The sequence below is a fragment of the Geotrypetes seraphini genome, chromosome 5 (genome assembly GCF_902459505.1).
Source record: "Geotrypetes seraphini chromosome 5, aGeoSer1.1, whole genome shotgun sequence".
NCBI lineage: Eukaryota > Metazoa > Chordata > Amphibia > Gymnophiona > Dermophiidae > Geotrypetes > Geotrypetes seraphini.
In genome coordinates, this window is record NC_047088.1 from 206,102,888 (window position 1) to 206,123,788 (window position 20,901).

General features: G+C 41.7%; 1 protein-coding gene across 1 annotated transcript in view; it reads right to left on the bottom strand.

Annotated features, from left to right (window-relative positions):
* Nucleotides 1–2,394: 2,394 nt before the first annotated feature.
* The window catches only part of XIRP2 (xin actin binding repeat containing 2), a 309,123-nt gene continuing 290,616 nt past the window's right edge, over nt 2,395–20,901 (bottom strand). Inside the window, 8 exon segments of the mRNA XM_033944124.1 lie at nt 2,395–2,531; nt 6,185–6,318; nt 14,055–14,925; nt 14,927–17,889; nt 18,536–18,987; nt 18,989–19,122; nt 19,124–20,301; nt 20,304–20,901. Of these exon segments, the coding sequence (XP_033800015.1) occupies nt 6,224–6,318; nt 14,055–14,925; nt 14,927–17,889; nt 18,536–18,987; nt 18,989–19,122; nt 19,124–20,301; nt 20,304–20,901 (6,291 nt within the window). The 3' untranslated portion in view covers nt 2,395–2,531; nt 6,185–6,223.

The window sequence follows — 20,901 nt, forward strand, 5'->3', positions numbered from 1 at the left end:
ATAGCTAGTATGTTGTTGTGAAAATATGGCAAAATACACACTTTGTATCTAGACATTATCTCCAAACTATTCACTCGCATAGGTTCATAACCCTCTAAAACATGGAAAAAAATTTAATTTTGCTTGTTACATAAAGTTTGGGTAAAAAGAAACTCAGCATAAACATCCAGTCAATGATTTCACTTAATCACCTTACTTTTTAAGTAGAAAACAAAATAGATGATAAAGGTAAATGCTACCTGATTACCCGTGGGTTCTCCATTTAGTGAATAGGATAGCCATTCCTAACCCAGTCCTTTGGGGAACTTGGGTTTTCAGGATATCCATATTGAATATTCATGCATTGGATTTGCATGCAATTGAGGCAATGCATGCAAATCTCTCCTATGCATATTCATCATGGATATCCTAAAAACATGATGGGACTAGATGTGCCCCAACGACTGGGTTGGGAATCGCTGGAATAGCCAAACATCCAAATAAAAAAAAAAACAACAAAAACACCCTAAATCCTTTCTATCAAACTACAGCAACAAATGTACATGTTGTATCATAGAGCAGCAGCTCATGCACTTTGCAACTGATAAAAAAAATAAATGTTATAATGCTGTCTTCCTTCTTATGCACACCAGGTGCTTTATCTTAGTTTATCAGACTTTATAAACAATATGATAATGTCGATGAAAAAAAAAATTCATTCAATAAAACCATCGCTAAAACGCAAAATTTGAAATAAGCATATCCTGCCCTGAAATGAAAGAAGCTCATGCTTTCAACCTCTCCATGGACCTGCTAGTGCGGGAAAAATAAAGGAATGAAAGATAGAAGAAGTATCATTTTGAAAAATGAAAAAAAAAAAGTCTTTTCCCATAGGTATAGTATCAAAATTATCATTATCAAATTTGCCAAAAAGTATGGGGGATTCATTAATGAAAATTTTGACATACTAAACAGCAGATGTAGTTTCCTAAACTTCCATAAACCATTGAGAAGCTGCGCTATTGGTACAGCAGTTTTATTCATGTCCATGGTAACATCTGGTTCTTTCATTAGTCTGCCCTTCTACTTTCACTTGGTTACCTTTATCTTTCTGAAAGACACACAGCCATTGGAAGAAATGGTTTCACATTCAGACCTTGATAAAGCCAATCTAGAGACCTTTATTTTCACTTTTGTATCCTGATACTGGATGTCAGTAATTTCACTTCTGAGTCTATCTCTATGGGATCTAACAGAACAGCAGCCAAATGTTGATCGTCAACACTAGGAAAACCTGAACCATTCAGTTTGGCAGGTAGATAATCACCTAAAGAGCTTCTAGAAACATTTGTTTCTTTTCCAGTGCTTACCAACTTACTATTAAAAGAAAATGTTCTCACAGTAGTCTCTTTTGAAGGCAAAATGAAGTTTGCACTGGGGTTTGAACTGAAGGTTGGCCCAAACAGCTCGTCAGAAACTGAATCTTAACAATTTCCTACACCCAATGTAATAATTGAGCTATCAGCCAAATAACTATTTTCATATTTAAAAGTCCTAACTGGTTCAAAATTCATGGGATGAACTTTTAACCTTTGGAATGTAGATTCAGGTGGGCTACTAGTTTTGTTTTTCCAATTCTATTTGTAGAATAAGTATGTCTAAGAAATGATGTTTCCTGCTTCATTGTGTCATGAAGTAAAAACAAGGTGAACTGCAATTATTATTTTTGTTAGTTATTACTGCTACTACTCAGTTCTTTATGATTCATCACAACTGTTTCAACATCAATATTAATTACGTCTGACCCAGGAAGTCTGTCAAGGTTTTCACCTTGCTTCTTCTCATTACTCTTCAAAACCAAATTATCACTTTCCTTCAGCCCTGTCACACTTTCCTTCACCTTCCCTGGTTTTTCAATTTCATTCACTTTCTCTGGCACATTTTCATTTGCTTCTTCCTTCTCTTCATTGTCTTTCTGACATGCCTCTGTCTCACTGATTTCAGGGACATCCTCTCCTTTGCAAACATAGAATGACTTTTCCCTTTCATCTCTGACTTGCTTTCCTCCTTTTGATCCAGTTGTATTGATACTTGGGGTTTTGTAGTCAGTTTTCTTGTCTAAATGTTTGTTTGTTTCTATGGAGAGAATTTCTGGTACAGAATCTTCTGGAGGCCACTTTGGTTTAATGAGTTTAACCTCTTCTTCAATCATAGCTGTTTTTTGTGGAGATTCACTAGGAGGAGGCCATGTAATCCTTAGTTTGCCTCTTTCTGTGGATTTCTTTAAACTATCATCTAAATCATTGAAGTTCACAAGTTCAGTAGGTGACTCTTGATTTGTTTCTGTTATTGAGGATATCTCGCTCGATGATATGCATGGATTTGTTTCTTGAACATGACTTTCTGTTAAATTACTTTCATTTTTTGACTTCCAAAGTTCTTTATGCTGTTTGTGTCCAAAACCTTCATCATAATTTCCTTTAGATTTGAAAAGTTGCTTGAAATGAGGCTTACAGTATATTTGTCCATGGAGAGAGGCATAATTTCCCAAGCTGCCAATTAAAAAAAAATAATGCAATCTGTAAATATTAACCATTAACCACCAATGTAATGCTTATGAAGGCTATATTACATATATTACATAGGCTGTCTAGGTAGGAAAAGGAACACCTTGTATACAGTGTCCTAAATATTTAACAAAATCCTGATTAATGTAGAGTCTTTTGAAGCACTCGTAAATAAAAACAACTCCCCAATTCCATTTCCAATACCAAAACAAAAACAATGACTTTTCCACAGGGGCGGACTGACAGTGATCTGGGAACCTAACCACAAATCAAAAATGATTAAAATTGATGGAAGTTAGGGGAGTGTAGGCCCTCAACTCTTGTAGGCCCTCTTGTCTCAGAAATCAGTCTACTTCTGCTTTGCCACTACATTGAAAAGACAAGACCTGCTGGAGCTTAGTTTTCCTGAGGTAATTTCTAAAGGGGAGAGGGGAGGGTTTCCAAAAATGTGCATACCATAAAATATGGACCTTTTCACTAATTTGAACACTTTGGCCCGGATTCTGTATAGGACGCCTGGGAAGGGCATCCTATACAGAATTGGGCCTAGGCCCACCCAAAATAAACCCAATTCTGTAACCGACATCCATGTTACAGACACCGGTTACAGAACCAGGTTACTGTAGATGCAGCTGCTATACTTATCGTGGCTAGAGATCTCCCTGCCATGATAAGTATAGCTGCCGCAGCTGCCAGTCTCCCCACCCCCGTACAATCGTGGCAGGAGGGAGCCCAACCCCTCCTGCCCAATGATCGCACCCCCCCATACAACTGTGGGCAGGAGGGTGCCCAACCCCTCCTGCCGGTAGGCCCCCCTGACGATCGCTGCAGGAGGGTGCCTCCTGCCAACGATCTTCGGGTAAGGGTGGGCAGTTATCGGGTAGGAGGGGTTGGGCACCCTCCTGCCACAATCATCAGGAGGGAGAGGTTCATACCCTCCTGCCGGCGATCGTCAGGGGCAGGTGAGGGTCTTTCAACAGGAGGGATTGGGCATCCCTCCTGCCTCATTCGCGGCTGCTATACTAATCATGCCTCGTTCGCGGCCACTATACTAATCATGACAGGGAGATCCCTTGCCGCGATTAAGTATAGTGGCCTAGTCTACTTACAATGTAGGCCAGCATTTTGCTAGAGAGACACATAGAGAGACACCTAGGCTAGCCTTAGATGAGTTTAGGTGGGCTTGAGGGTCTCCATAGGCTCCTGGAGGCATCTTCAATGTAGGCGGCCTGCCTGGGGAGCTTTTTTTTTTAAAATGTGCGTCTCGATTGGCTGATTAGACAGCTGTAGGACGCCTACAGCTGCCTACAATCGGAATGCAGTTTACAGAATCCGGGCCTTTATCCCCACAATGACTCAAATAATACTTTCAGGATTCAACTTCATGGATGCTATAAACTATAGGGGTCCTTTTACTTAGCTGCAGTAGAAAGTGACCTTAGCGTGCCCTGACATGGACTTTTCCTGCATGCTAATGCCATTTTTACCACAGCACTAAAAAGGCCTATTTTCTATTTTTTGTATTAATGGCCTAGGACAATGTCACCATTAACATATATAGGGGTCCTTTTACTAAGGCGCGCTAGCCGATTTAGCCCGCGCTAAATGCTAATGCGTCCATAGAATATAATGGACGCGTTAGTGTTTAGCGCACACTAATATTTAGCATTCGCTAAATCTCCTAGCGCACCTTAGTAAAAGAGGGGGATAGTCAGAAAACATAATACTCAATATATTACAACTTAAAGAACATTTCCATTTTTTTCTTGGATCTCAGTGATGTCACCCAATAGTGCTCAAAACTTTATTGTCACCAGGGATTTACGCATCAAATCTCCGATCCTCATATATAAATATTTTGTTTCACTTTTCCAGAGAAACATTTTAATCACTTAGATAGATAATTTCTTTTTTTTATGCATTGTTTTGTTTTTGCAATAAAACTGCTCATTTTTAGGGTTACCAGATTTCCTCTTTAAAAAAAAAAGAGGACACCTGACCCTGCCCCATTCCGCTCTTAGCCCCACCCTCACACAAACCTCGTGTCTCCTTCACAGAGCTCAGGGCCACATCTGGAGGACCTCTGCGTCTGTGTGTGATGTCATCATGTTGACTTCCGTGCATGCGCGGAGTACCTCCCGAAGCATCCCCATGCTTGGGGCCTTCCAAAGCCTGGACAAACTGCCAGGCTTTGGAAGTCCCTCCAGGCACCCGTACAACCCTCTAAAAAGAGTAACAGCATATTACAAGTTAAGTGTTCATTATTAATCTTTGGAATTTCATTGAAACTTATTGAAAAAGAAGATAACAGTTGTTTGAATAAGAATGAACAGTTTTATTGCAAAAACAAAACAATGCATAATTCAAAAGAAATTATGGGAGACCTATGATGACAATTGTGGCACTCCTTATTGTTCACTGCAGAGGGTCTCTGTTATTCATGTTTCTTGCTGATAGATTGATTTGTGCTTAAGTCTTTCGTGTGCTCTAAGTTTGTTTACTGGGTGTTATAATTGTGAACATATGTGAAGAATGAGAACATGCATGTGTATGTCTGAAATTAAGAATGCATGAATGTGCATGTGTATATTACTAAAGGGCAAGACAGTGGAGGGAAGTTTTCAGCCCAGGGTATTCACCTAGCTAACTGTTAAGAGTCTTGGGCAAATTCCTTTGAAAACCATCCTAATAATGCTTCCATTCTGTCTATATCTTTTCAGAAGCTTCTTGTATATGTGAAGATTTTTTTCACATGTAAAATTCTGTGAATTTATAGCTCAGATGCATCGCCTGTAAATTTTACTCTCTGGTTTATACCAGAGGCAGTAGAGAGTGAAAATGACTTGCTCAGCTTCCTTGGTTTTTAGTTTATTGCTCTAACCACTAGGCCATTCCATTCTAGGCAGATGTTTGCATAGCCACCATACTTACTTAAAACCTGGCATTGATGCCGCAGCCATACTCAGAACTGGGGGTAGGGAAAGTACTTATGATGGTGAACAGAGTGAAGTGACCGGAGAGGGGCTAATAAATGAAGTAAATGAGGTCCATGATTCCATGATAGGGGTTCACAAATGTCTATTTGCCAGGAGCCCAGTAAACAGTAGTGTTAATCTGATTCTGCTGATATATAGTGTTTTAGAAATGCCTCATATGCAAGATTAACAGTTTCCAGAAAGCAGGAAGTCTAAGATATCTGCATTAGGGACATCTAATGGCCGGGTTTGCAAGTGCACATGTATCAGTTTCCTAAGAGAAGCCAAGTCAAGTGCTTGTGTTAGAGCAGATAGATGGAGAGGAGGTAATGCAGTGTGAGAAAAAAAAGAAATGAAGGCTCTGGAAAGTGCCAATTCCAACTGAATAGCATAGGATAATAATAACAGTGCCAATTCCAAAAAAAGCATAGGATAATAATAACAGCTTATATACCGCAATACTGTGAAGTTCTATGCGGTTTACAAAGATTAAGCAAAGGTACAAATTGATTGACTTTAAGAGGGGAGGAAAAAAGAGGGTTAATAGGACAGGAAATCCATTTTTGAGGAGAGAGTGATCAATAGGATCTGCTGGATTCCCTCCCCCTGCCATTGCAACAAGCTCTGAAAACATACTCTTCAGAAAAATGTAATTTTCCTTACCTTAACTTGGTGCTACAATGGTTGCAGCAGAAACATGATTTATGAAAGACCTGCTTGTCTGCCACCAAGCATTCCATTGGATAAGCTATCTTTTGACAAAGTACGCAGATCTCCTTTTCCTGATGTTGCATTTTCTACAAGTAAAATAGGTCATAAATGCAAAAGAAATGAGATATTTTAGAAGCACTTAATACAGAACAAAATGTTGGCTACAAAAGAAGGCTGTTATACTGATTATATATTAGAGCAACACCTATTAGACTTTCTGTGGTCACAATCTGATCCTGTTTCTGTTTATAGCCTGCCTAGGTCTAGACCAGTGGTCTCAAACTTGAGACCCGGGAGCCACATGCGGCCTATCAGGTACTATTTTGAGGCCCTCGGTATGTTTATCATAATCACAAAAGTAAAATAAAACAGGTTTTTGATCATATGTCTCTTTAGCTATAAATGACAATATTATTATTAAGACTTAGCCAAAAGGAAAGATTTATAAACTATAAAGAGTTTTACCTCATGCAAAATTGTCATCAATAATAATAAAATGCTAGAGGCGCATGCGCTCTTGAAAATTCGTGAGCGCTGGCGCCCTGAGGTGTGCTTCTGTGGCAACATTCTAAACCTCAGGGCGCATGCGGGGGCTGGAGGCGAGCGACTGTGCTCTCTCTCTCTGTCCTAACCTCCCGGCTCCAGCGGCGTAGGCAGCACCAGTGGTGGACCACCGGTGTAGGCGTAGGCAGCACCAGTGGCAGCAACCGAGTGGTGGACAGCAGTCCCGCTCCGGCCGTTGACCCTCCACAAACCTCCCGGCTCCAGCGGCGTAGGCAGCACTATAAACACGCTGCTTCGCGCCCTTCTACTGCCAATTTCCTCTGCCGCGTCTCTGATGACATCATCGGAGACAGACGCGGCAGAGGAAATCGGCAGTAGAAGGCAGTGAAGCAGCGTGCTTAAAGTGCTGCCTACGCGGCTGGAGCTCTGAGGTTTGTCGGCGGTGGGAGGGTCAGGAGCAGGCCGGATGGAGCAGGACAACGGCAGTAAAAGAAGGGGGAGGGGCCGAACGGAGCAGGGAAGAGAAGGGAAGAGAAGGGAAAGGGGGGTGGGGGAAAATGCTGCTACTGTTTCTGCACAGGAAAGGAGGGGGATAGGAGGGAAATGCTGTTGCTGCTGTATAGGGAAGTGGGATGGAAATGCTGCTGCACAGGGAAATGGGGAAAAATGACAGACAGACAGCCGGAGGGAGGGAGACAGAAAGAAAGAAAGACACAGGGGCAGGGAGAGGAACAGAAAGACAGACAGAGAAAGGGGGCCAGAGAGAGAGTCAGCGGGAGAGGGAAAGGGGGCTACTTTAGAGAGAGGGGTGTGCTTGGGGCAAACAGCTTTGCTCTGGGGGGAAGACAGAAGGGGCCATGGAGAGACAGGGAGAGGGAAAGGGGGCTGCTTTGGGGGGAGGGGTGTGCTGGGGGGAGATAGAAGGGGCCATGGAGAGATAGGGAAAGGGGGCTGCTTTGGGGGGAGGTGTGCTGGGGACCGACAGCTTTGCTCTGGGGTGGGAAGACAGAAGAGGGCCATGGAGAGACATTTGGGGGGAGGTGGGTGCTGGGGACAGACAGCTTTGCTCGGGGGGGGAGGGGGAGACAGAAGGATACAACACAGCGGCCAAGGAGAGAGAGATAAAGAAACACAGACAGACAGACATCTATTCTAGCACCCGTTAATGTAATGGGCTTAAAGACTAGTTTCTTTAATAAGATATTAACTTTTTTTTTTTCTGAGGCCCTCCAAGTACCTACAAATCCAAAATGTGGCCCTTCAAAGGGTTTGAGTTTGAGACCACTGGTCTAGACCCTAAATGTGGGGTTGCAACCCTTGAGAGAGGGAGGCTACCTCATGCACTTACTTTCTGGTTTCTCTTCTGTACACAAGTGCTGCGCAAGGCTATGCTTCCTTAGCAACCTTTATTTTTGCTCCCTCGCCCTCTGCTAGTTACACGCTTAGCTAATATCTTTGAACCAGCTTGCCTTCACCCTCCTGCTAATCCTGCCCTTTACCACTATATCCACTGCTGCATCTTTGGTAGTGGTAGCAGTAGCAACAAAATAAAAGTGATGTGTTCTGAAAGTCTAACTGGCCTGTGCCTGTCTGTACCATAGCGGCAGCAGTTGGACTTCAGAGCACAGCATGCAGGTGTCCAGAGGCCCTGCATCACTCTTCTCTTTTGTTTTGTTGCTATTGCTGCCACCACCGGAGGCAGCAATGGTAGGGTTGGGAAACAGGAGGCTTCTACTGCCAAGGTTTTTTGAGGCACTTTCTGCTGGTCCCCAAACTTTGGTGCTCTAGGCAAGCATCTAGTTTGCCTAATGGTAATACCACCCCTCATAGTACATCCAAGCAACTTTAAGCTACTAAGGGGTACATTTACTAAATTGCTCTAGTAAATGGTCTTAGCGTGTCCTAATGTGGACTTTCCCCACATGCTAAGCCTATTTCTAACATAGTCATAAATGTTGCCTTTTTAAATTGTTTGTTTTTATGGCCATGTGCTAATGTTCACATTATTTATTTAGTTGGTTTTATATCCCATCCTCCCAGGAGAGCTCAGAACGAGTTACAAGTTTACATACATAATAACATGACAAACATGGCACAGTATCCCGCCCCTGATTTTCCACTGATGTCCCCTTGTTGCCGCGGACCCTTGAAAAAGAAGATATCCTCTTCTACTTCGATGCGACCCGTGAGGTACTTGAATGTCTCGATCATATCTCCCCTCTCTCTACGTTCCTCGAGTGAGTAGAGCTGCAACTTCCCTAACCGCTCCTCGTACGGGAGCTCCTTGAGTCCCGAGACCATCCTGGTGGCCATTCTCTGGACCGATTCCAGTCTCAGTACATCCTTGCGGTAATGTGGCTTCCAAAATTGTACACAGTACTCCAGTGCGGTCTCACCATGGATCTATACAGTGGCATAATGACTTCAGGTTTACGGCTGACGAAACTCCTGCGTATGCAACCTATGATTTGCCTTGCTTTGGATGAAGCTTGCTCAACTTGATTTGCAGACTTCATGTCTTCCCTGACAATCACCCCTAAGTCTCTTTCTGCTTCAGTTTTTGTCAAGATCTCCCATTTAGGGTGTAAATTTGCATGGATTTCGGCTTCCCAGGTGCATGACTTTGCATTTTTTGGCATTGAAACTGAGTTGCCAGGACCTAGACCAGTGCTCCAGTAGAAGTAGGTCATGCATCATGTCATCTGCCATTGAATTATTGTCTGTTGTGCTCTTGTTCACTACATTGCTTAGCTTGGCATCATCGGCGAATAAAGTTATTCTTCCTCGGAGCCCTTCTGTCAAGTCTCTTATGTAGATGTTGAACAAGATCGGGCCCAGGACGGAGCCCTGTGGCACTCCACTTATCACCTCTGACATTTCGGAGGGGGTGCCATTCACCACTACCCTCTGAAGCCTACCTCCAAGCCAGTTCCCAACCCAATTTGTCAATGTGTCGCCCAAACCTAAAGAACTCATCTTGCTTAGCAACCTGCGGTGTGGTACGCTATCAAATGCTTTGCTGAAATCCAGGTAGACAATGTCCAGGGACTCACCAGCATCCAGCTTCCTCGTCACCCAGTCAAAGAAGCTGATCAGGTTGGATTGGCAGGATCTCCCCTTAGTAAATCCATGTTGGCGGGGATCCCTAGTTTCTCCTCGTCCATGATCTATCCAATTGGTGTTTGATTAGGGTTTCCATTAGTTTGCTCACTATCGATGTGAGACTCACTGGTCTGTAATTTGCCATCTCCATCTTGGAGCCTTTCTTGTGGAGTGGGATGACGTTAGCTGTCTTCCAGTCCATCGGGACGTTACCTGTACTAAGGGAGAGATTGAAGAGCGCGGATAGCGGTTCCGCTAGGACATCACCCAACTCCCTGAGCACCCTAGGGTGTAGGTTGTCAGGCCCCATTGCCTTGTTGACCTTGATTTTTGACAGCTCGCAATAGACGCTGCTGGGTGTAAACTTGAAATTACTAAACGGGTCAACTGATTTAACCCTTGTCTGTGGCTGAGGGCCGATTCCCGTCTCCCCACCCCCACCCCCCCCCCCCCCCCCCCCCCCCCCCCCCCCCCCCCCTCGCGGGTGAAGACTGAGCAGAAGTATTTATTTAACAGTTGGGCTTTTTCCGAGTCCGTTTCTACATAGTCTCCGTCTGGTTTTCTTAGACGTACTATCCCTCCCGAGTTCTTATTTCTGTCACTGATATACCTGAAGAAAGATTTATCTCCTTTCTGGATGTTCTTTGCTAGAGACTCCTCCATGCGGAATTTGGCCTCCCTAACTGCTGCTTTGACGGCCCTTGACTTGGCCAGATATTTTACTCTAGAGTCCTGTGTCCCTGATTGTTTGTAGGAGATGAATGCTTTTTTCTTCTCTTTGATGATGTCCGAGATCTCCGTAGAGAACCACTGTGGCTTGTTGTTCCTACTCCGTTTGCTTACTGATTTAACATAGCGGTTTGTTGCTTCCTGTATGGTGGCTTTCAGAGTTGACCACATTTCTTCCACGCTGTCGGTGTCTGCTTGGCTTTGTAGCGCCTGGTGAACGAAGTCTCCCATGTCTTGGAATTTTGTGTCTTTGAATTTGAGAACCTTGGGACACAGCATGGCCACTAAACAAAGATTTATGCAGAGCTTCACAGCCTCCTATTTAGGAGGCACTAAGGACCGGATTCTGTATAGGATGTCCAGTCTCATCAGATGCCTAAGCAGCTATTGAGAATCACACATGGGCATCCTATATAGAATCACATCTGTCCTGACGGTCAGATGCCTAACCCCGCCTAACCCCACTGATTCTCTAACCAGCATACATGTCTCTGGTGCCGGTTAGAGAATCGTGTTGCCACTGAGCTGATCAGGGCAAGGGAATCTCCCTGCCACAACCAGCTCAGTGGCCATGGCAGGAAACCCCTCCTTCTGGAACCCCCAAAGCCCCCCCCCCCAGGGAATTTGGGGTATGGTAGCAGGAGAAGTGCCCAATTCCTCCTGCTACCATACCCCAAAGATCAATGGCAGGAAGGATGCCCAGTCCCTCCTACCAGAAACCCCTCCACCTCCCCCCTTCCCCCCGAAGATCAACAATAGAAGGGATGCCCAGTCCCTCCTGCTTGAAACCCATCCACCCAACCCCTGAAGATCATCAGCAAGAGGGATGCCCATTCCCTCCTGCCAAAACCTCTCTTGAAAACTTGCCTCCATCCCAACATCCCCCCAAGCACACCTGGATTCCCCTCCCCCCCCCCCCCCCCCTCCCGGACCATGGGAGTGGCACTAATGTCAGTTCACACTTCCTCCCAAAAATAAAAAAAGAAATACTGCATAGTTAGCATGTGCAAAGTGCTTTGGTGCATCCTGCATTAAGCCATTCTTCTCATGTTGAGTAGAAGTTAGCATTTACGGTAACTTTGGTAAAAGGACCTCTATGTAAGCCAAGAGGACTGGAAGGGTCCTTTGAGATCTACCCTCAGCCTGTATGACCACAACAGAGTCAGGCAGTCATCTTTCCTCACAGCTGTCAAATTTATTACTTTGCAACATGCCTAATCTCAGCCAGTCCTGTCAGATAAAATACTTGAGAATGAGTCTCTTGCAAACACAATGTAGAGCCATGAGGGCAACCCCAGCTAATTAGTCTGATATATGCAGTATTATAGCCTTCTTCAGTATGCATTTCAATATCCTAGGATAATCATTTTGAGAAACCAATGGCTTTTAAGACCATTGTGTATTAGAAGATCATTAAAGAGAAATCAAAAAACACTGTGGAAAAATGATGTTCCTGAAATGGACTTTATTAAACAGTATATTAAAAAATCAACATAGCAATCCACATTGATCTGGCTTTTGAAGCGCATCATATGCAGAGTTTCTACACATACCATATTTTTCGCTCCATAAGACGCACCCTATATTTAGAGGAGGAAAATAAGAAAAAAATATTCTGAACCAAATTCTCAATGCCAGACTCTGCACCCAACTCCACACTCCTTGCCAGGCTGTGCACCCTGTCCCCCCTCCCTGCCAGGCTCTGTACCCTGTCCCCCCCTCTGGTGGTCTAGTGGTAGGCCGGGACAGGGCACAGGGTGGGCCGGGACAGGGCACAGGGCGGGCAGGCCTATTGGCAGACAAGCAGGCCTAGTGGCCTAGTGATAGGCAGGCAGGCCCCATACCCCCCATGTACCCCCAGTACCTTAAATTATCCCCCCACATACCCCTAGTACCTTTATTAATCATCCCCCCTCTTGTACCTTTTTAATCATACCTCCTCTTGTACCTTTAATCATACCCCCCTTTGTACCTTTTTTATCATAGCCCTACTTTGTTCCTTTTTTTAAAAAAAACAGTACCTTTTTTAATTCTTCCCTTCTTCTTTCCACGGCTCTGCATTATTTTCCGTCACCAGGCGCATGAGTCAGGAGCCCGGAGGTCAGGCGCGAGCTTTACGTGTTCCCACCTGGCCCCGCACCGCTTTCTGAATGGCTGCCAGCAGTTCTCTTGAGTCCCACGAGAACTACCGCCGGCTATTTAGAAAGCGGCTCGGGTAGAAAAAAAGTGTGTCTTATGGAGCGAAAAATACGGTATGTACTTTTAGATTGTTTAGTCTTTCCATGTATTTTCCACCCTAGGACTAGCATGGACCTCTGAGGAAGACTCTACTGTCGAAACATAGACCATGTTGGGTCCAACACCCTCAGTGGACTAGATCCTTAAGGTTTTTATGTGGATTGCTAAATTTGATTTTTTAATATACTTTTTAATAAAGTCCATTTCAGGAACATCGTCTTTCCACATTGCTTTTTGATTTCTCTTGGACTTATTTTCTCTATGGATTCTCCAGGGTCAATTTCTTTGCTTATAAGATCATTAAACCATCTCTAGTTCATCAAGATCCATTTTGCCTGTACAAGATAAAGGGAAGATTAGACAGAAATGAGCATCCATATCTAAACCACCCAAAGCCTGCCGATAACATGCCTCCAAACATGCCCCCTGGAACTTTGGATGCACAGCTGGCAAAACGCCTTGCAAGATATCCAGAAAGTTAGCTTCAAACACTGGCACTTGGATGTCCAAGTTCCAGTTTATGATAGTTTTTTGACATCTTTATTTTTTGATTATGAGCCCCGTAGTATATCTGCCCAAAGTATTCTGATAGGTGAAACCGAACTGCTTTTAGTATATTATGGGGTGACTTTCTGTAATGGAAAATCACCCCACAGTGTGTGGTGATGCTGGGAAGAGGCAGTGGAAGGAGGAATTACATGATCTAATTCACATATCAGACTCTTGGGGAAATACTAATAATTATCCTTCATACAAAAAACCCTTAAGATCTGTAGCTGGGGTTCATAAAACACTGCTGGATCACTTCAGGACACACTCATGCAATATCTCATGCCAATAATGTTCTTATTGGGAAGAAGCAAAAATGTCAATCCTTTGCTAATGCAAACTTCTATTTTGTGACTACTTATAAAGCCTTTTCATTCACAAATGAAATGTGCTTGCTGTGATAGTTAAGTGAATGCATTATTTACCGCTGTTTAGAAAGACCTTTAAAGTTCATTTTAGCAGTATATGTTAGATATACAATGAGCATTTAGCAATCAAGGATGATGCCTTTAGAAAGAGGAGTAAAAGAGAATAAAGAAGCCAGCAAAGAAGAAAAGGAGAGACAGTGAAGTTGCTGTTAGTTTCAGGCAACACCGCTTTCTGATTAGACACACAGTTCATTAACAGTACAGCACCCTGTCATTTTTTTTCATATCACTGAGGTTGTTAATGCTTTTTCACACTGTGCATGCCGATTTACCAGTGATAAACGCTGCTTCCTGGTGGAAGCTACTTCTCATCTTGGTTTCAGAAGCATCTGAGACGGTATATCCAAGACTCTTAAAGACCCTTTCACTTTCTTGCCAGGTCTTTTGAAAATTCCTTAATAGTTCTTCTGGAGAATCTGCTGCTGAAATATCCAGGCTGTGTCCCGATATGACGTCCTCATAGGTAGGTGGAGCATGGGTAAAGTCAAATCCTGGCTGACGAGTTTCAGGAGGGTGAGGTACAGAGGTTTTGTGTTCAAATGTGCTCATACCAGAAAAATGTCCATTGACGGACTGTGTTTCAGAGCACGCCAGTGCTGGTTCATGGTGATCCTGACCTCCATGCTGCTGATAAACAAATGCCTGTTTATAACATGCCTCTTCATTTAGATCTCTCAACTGCTTCCTGGGAAAACTTCTTTTCCCTTTCAAGTTTTTAGATTCATGAAATGAGAGTCCAGCTTCTTCTTGGCTATTTTCTTGTTTCGTCGTTTTAATCTTTTCACCCTTTTCAAGTACTGTTTTGACTGATTTCATTTTAATATCTGGGGTGCCTTCCAGTTTGCCTTTCCTTTTATCTGTTTTGTTGTCACTCTGATATCCCAGTCTTTCGGATATTATTCTCGGTTCCTTTCTTGTATAAACTACTTTATTGGTTGCTTCAAACTGATGCAACATCCCTGGCAGATCGACGTTAGGGGCCTCTGTTATATCTGGGATGGAACTGTCTTTGATGCCATCAGTATCTGGGCCTACTTGTCCTGGAATGTTTCTAGCTTTCTTATGCAAAGAGCTTTTTCTTTCTTCAGTTTTCCTTGTATCTTCATGCTTTCCTTTTACATCCTTTACTGTACCTGCAGTAATAGTTTACTTCACTGATGGGCACACCGGTTGCAGATGTCACCTCTGTAGCACGTGTGTCGATTTTTAGCTGTCGTCGTAGAGTTGCAGGGGAACGGACAATTTCAGACCTTTTCTCTACAACCTGAACCGGTGTTACGGCTTGTGGCTGTGTCGCTCTGTGTGCCAATTTTGCTGTGGTATCTTTCAGTTTGGCAAGTTGTTCTGAACGACTTCTTGGCGGAGAGGGAGATGACCTCTTTATTCTGGAGGTTGGTGTGGTTGATCTAGGGGGTGGAGGAGGTACAAGTGTTTCTTCTTTTTGACTAGCAGGTGAGGGAGTCAGAACTTCTCTATGTGGAGATTCTGTGCGTCTCGCAGTGGACTCAATTGTTATATAGGTAGGTGATGGAGATCGCATTTTTAATGATGGTGAACAAGACATGTAATCTGTATATCTAGTTTCAGAGGAGAGCTGTTTAATTTCATGATGGATTCTTCTTTCTTCTACTACCTCTGTTTTCTTCTGTGTATCTTTTCTGCTAGCGGCAGTACTGATGTTTGATATTTTCTGTGGCCCTCTGCCCTGTCCAGTAGATTCATGTTTAGATTTTACAGTTGTGGTTGTGGATATCATAGCAGTGTGAATGGCAGCCTCACAGGAAGCATGCATTTCTGCTGCTTGATCTTTGATAAACGATATTTCTTTTTTGATTTTTTCTAAATTACATTCTGCTATAACCTTAGCCATCTCCAATTTTCTTTCTCGGCTTATTAACCATACTGGGATAATATTTAAAAATGATTGAACTATTTCTTTATCTGCTTTAGGCGAATAATTTTCTAACTGCTTTACTCTAGATAAAATCTGTTGCAGTTCCTCACGTTTCCTGAGACATTCTAGTATATCCAATGAAGGCCTTCTTTCACTTTGTAGTGATCCTGTTGGTGATGAAAAGAGTTTTTTATTCTCTGTTATTTCTTTTGTATCTGAGGTTTCAAGACAAACTTGTTCTTTCTTTACATTTTTGTCTTGTATGCTCTCTTTTTCTTGCCAGGTTTTATATTGCTTGGTGGGTATTTTTTTATATTGAATTTTAGGGTCTGGCATACTCTGCTGCTTGTATTCATGAATGTGAGCCTGTGATCCTTGATGGATGTCAGTATGTTGCCTTAGTGCATGCTCCACTGATTTGTCTTCAGGATGCTCCTGTTTTCTCTCAACTGTTTCCCTTTGTATTTTTTGACCAACTACTGTCTGTCTTTGTGGATGGCTGCCTTCCTGGATGACAGAACGTTGCTCAAGCACCGTCTGCACTGTCCCAGTCTCTATCTCCTTAAACAATGTTTGCTTTGTGTGATGAGAATCTTTCTGTCTCCCTCCATGTCTGCTTTCTGTATGCTTTCCAGATTCCTTTTCTACTAGTTCTGTTCCATTCAATTGTACATGATGATATTGCTCAAAAACATTTTGTTTTTCAGAAATTGTAGCACTTGCATCTTTTTCTGTCTTGATATCTTTCTGTTTAACCCCCCGAATGTTACTTTTCTGTTGCTTTTTGTCCATTTCAGAATCTTTTTTTGTGTCCTGAATATTTTGATCGACATTTTGCAGCTTGATCGTTTTAACTTTGAATTTAGGGGAAAAAGTATTATTTTTGGAGATGCGTAACTGTTCTCTAGTCTTTTCTTGTTCTTTCTTATGAAGAACATTCTCCTGATTTTGCGCCATTTCAGTAAATACGTTTTGTGATTTAAGATCCTTTGAATCATGCAGCATTTCTTCCTTCATATGTTGAACCGTAGATGACTTCAAAATGTTTTCAAGTTGGTCCGTAACTGATGATACAGCTAATGACTGTTGCTTATTGCTATCTGGTGCCCTAGTTTGCAAAGTGACCTGAAATTTGGAATCTGCAGTTGCTGTTCTTTGCGCTGCTGTTAAGATCACAGTAGATTCTTCTTGTTTTGATGTTGATACCACTGATTCACAGCTTTCTGACTCCTCTGTAACTTGACTTATCTGGGCCTCAGAGGTTGTTTTGTCATTTGCTTGATAAATAGATGTCTCCTTCATTTTTTCAGACTCATCCCTCTTTTGTCTGTATTTTTCTTCTGCAATCATTAAAGGAGTTTTAAATTTTCTGACATAGGGTTTAGGTTTTAATTCTGGTGTCTCTGTTGGAAGAGAAAATGATTTCATTGGTGATAAGATCACTTTTTTCTTAGCTGGTGGAGTTTCCTGATGAGACTTAGGCAAGGATCTGGTTGCTTCCTCACTGAATGAATTTGCTTGCTTTTCCAATTCTATATGAGATGTATCCTGTCTTTGTTTAGAATCTGTGATGTCCAACAGTTTGGTTGAAATTTCACTTTTGTGCATTACATTGGAAATGTCATTGTTCACATGTGACTGGGAGACATTTTGTTTAGATGTTAAAGGTGCTTTGGTGTGTTCTTTCTTTAACTCTTTAGGAGGCACAACTCTAGGGACTGTCTTTAAAGGTAGCATAGGACTTTGTTTGGCAGATAGCTTTTTGTCACTGCTCTGGGTTTGTAGAGAATATGATTGTGATCGTTGGTGTTGTGAATGATATGCTTTCTTTTCCTTTGCTCGTGTAGGAAGAGGAGGGGAAGGAGGTGGTGGAGGAGATGGAGTAGGAACTAGAAGTTCACTATCAGATTTATCATCCACCGGTGGTGGCGGAGGAGGAAAATGATCAAGTTCAGACTTTGCCTTGGATTTAGTAAGTGGTGGTAAAGGAAAATTCTCTTTATCAGAAGTCATCATTTGAGGAGGTGGTGGGGGCAGTGGAAGCTCAGTTGCAGATGTTGATATGAAAGATTGAGGTGGTAGAGGAGGAGGAGGGGGAAAATATATTTCTGGCTTGCTTTCTTCTTTATCAGTCTTTGCTGGATTTAAAAACGTTTTTGTGTGTATTTGGCAAATCTTCTGTTGGCACTGGCAGCTCCTGCTTTTTTCTTTTCCTCAGCTTAACTTCAGATTTTATATTATGCTGATAAACCTTCTTTTGCTTCTTTTCAATTTCTTTATGAGTACTATGTACTTCATGAATATTCTTTGTTTTCTGTTTGCTTTTTATATTGTGCTTTGCAGTCACAGAAGCTAAAGTTTTGCCCTGGTTGAATGTTCATTTCATTTCTTTCAAGATCTTCTTTGGAATGGTATACTTGTTTTGTTTCTGCTTTGTCATCTGTTTGTGCACATGATGGATTACTGGTTGGTTTCACTATTTATCATATTGATAGGCTGCTGGTTGGTTTCCAGTTTGGGGAATATAAACATCTGTAGACATTTTTGCTTTTCCCGTGTGTTTTGCTTCATGATGACTGTTTGCATCAGTAGACAATTTGTATTTCATGACCATCATTCCTTGCAAGAAGAGCATGCTTCTTTCAGTTATTTGCTCTGCAGAGTGGGCAGTCTTGAATTGCGCTTTCTTTTTTTCAGTGATTTCCAAGCCTCCAGCTTCTCAGTTTGTGCAGTTTTCTCAGCTGTACCAAAAAGAGCTGATTGATCGTTAAAATAACTTGCATCTTTCTTTCATACTTTATCTATGGTTGTATCTGCTCCTTCATGAATCTTTCTAGTAACCTTATGCTGGATATTAATTAAAACCCTTTGCTCTTTTTTGTTTAAACGTTAGGGCATCCATTGTGTTGGTCATGCCCTGAAAAGAATTTTTATAGTACCTTGTACATCTCCTTTTCAGTGCATGTTTCTTCACTGCTTGCAAGAAGAGCTGTGATAGTATTCTGTAAATCTTCCTTAGTGCTATCGTTGGCATTGGACCGCTTGCATGAGATGGCTCAACCAGTGTCTGCATTCTGCTTTTAATATCTCCCTGGGTGCTTACTTGATACTGCATGGTTTGCTTTTCTGAAGAGGTTTCTAATAAGTTCTCTACTGCAGTCTGAATGTCTCCTTTGATTATTCCGCTCCTGTCCACATCCCTGCAAGTATGCTGAGCTTCTTTGAGAGATTTTAATGTTGCCTCAAGGTTACCATGCACAATCCTTTCTTTGAAAACTTCGATCTTTGTGTTTGCTGCTTTCTCAAGGGATCAATGGCTCCTGAATATCACCTGGGATGACATCTGGCTTTTCTGTTTCTTTCTGCTGATGTTTAGATTCTTGCAAAGACTTTAGTGTTGCTGAAAGATCAGCTTTTATAATTTCTTCTTTTTCTAAAACTGTTTTCCTGATTTACAGCTTCATTTAGAGAATTTAGAGCTGCTTTCAAATCACCTTTCACAAGCTCTTCTTTGTTTAGATTACATGATGCATTTTCTGGCTCTGTCATGAAAATTTTAACTGCACTGCCTACATCTCCAGGAATTATATCATTTTCATTAACTGTACGTTCAATCAGAAATTTCTGTTTCTTTAGAATTAGCTTTGTGCCTTCAACATCTCCACCAATTATTTCTTCTACTTCTTGTTTTTCAGAAGTAAGCGTATCATTTGCCCCTTCTTGAAGTAGTTTCAAATAATCCAAAGCCCCAGATTCTATGCACATGGTAAAAAATTGTACATTTCCTGTTTCAGATTCATCTATTTTCATTCTTTGTGATTTTTCATTTCCTTTTGCAGAAGACTGAAGGTGATGAATTGTCTGCTTTATGTCACCACCTACCACTTCATCACGCTGGATTTTATTATCATTATTTTTGTTTAAAAGAGAATAGATTGTCATCTTAATATCACCTCTCTCATCTTCTTGAATTAATATTCCCTTTTTAACACTTCTGTTTTCACTAAATAGTTGTTTTATAGCTTGATGTGTATCACCCTTTATTATCTCTTCTTTGTCAATCTGAACATGAGTAGATCTGTTCAGTAACTGAGATTTTACTAAATTAATGTTACCCTTTTCTTCTTCATTTATTAAAACTGCCCTTTCAGTTGAATCTCTTTTGGACAGTAGATTCATCATTATGCTTTCCAGGTCCACCTTAATAATTTCTTCCTTTTGTATTTCTGGTGATTCTTGATTCATCAGGTGATATTTTGCCATTCTGACATCTCCAATTTCATCTGCTTCAATAATGATGCCATGAGATCCCACTACCTTATGAGAATAGAGTTCTTTTAAAGTTTCTTTAATATTTTTGCCTATAATTTCTTCCTTCTCAAACTTGCTTTCATTAAATTCATGGAAAGGTGTGGTTTCAAAAAGCCATGTCGTAGTCTTGACATCTGCTTGTGGTATTTCTTCTTTGATAACTGTTATGGTACTTTCGTCAGTTTCTTTAATGGAATCTAAAGGCTGATTTTCAAAAAGCCACACTGCTTGTTGAACATCACCTTCTTGTATGTCTTCCATTGTAACTGTCTTTACATTCTTGTACTCTGAGTCTTCTCCTCGAATTTCATCATAGTGTGTGTTTCAAACAGCCAAGTACAAGTTTTCACATCTCCCTGCTGAATTTCACTAACACTTACTGTTCTAACATATTGATTTCTGTCAAGTCCATCCGATTCAAATAGCTGTCTACTGGCCTTCACATCACCTCCCTGAATACTTTCAATAGTATGCGTTACTACTTTCACATCTTCTGAAATTGTATCCAGAGGCTGTGTTTCAAATCTCCATCTTACAGAGTTAACATCTCCCTTCTGAATATCTTCTTCGGTGACAGCCTTAATAATATATACTTTATCTGATTCATTTATAGAATCTATGGGCTTTGTTTCAAACAACCACCTAGTCCCACGTACATCTCCATGAATCACTTCTTCTTTCTTAACTGTTGTCACTTCATGGTAATAACCTTCTTTATCTTGAATAGCATAAAGTGGCTGTGTTTCAAACAGCATTGTATATTTTTTCACATCCCCTTTCATTATTTCTTCATTATTAACAGTATTCATGGTAATACTTTCTGAAGATTCCTCCTTAATCTGATCCAAAGAAAATGTCTCAAATATAAAACATCCTTTACTCACATTCCCACCCTGAATATCTGTAACTGTTCG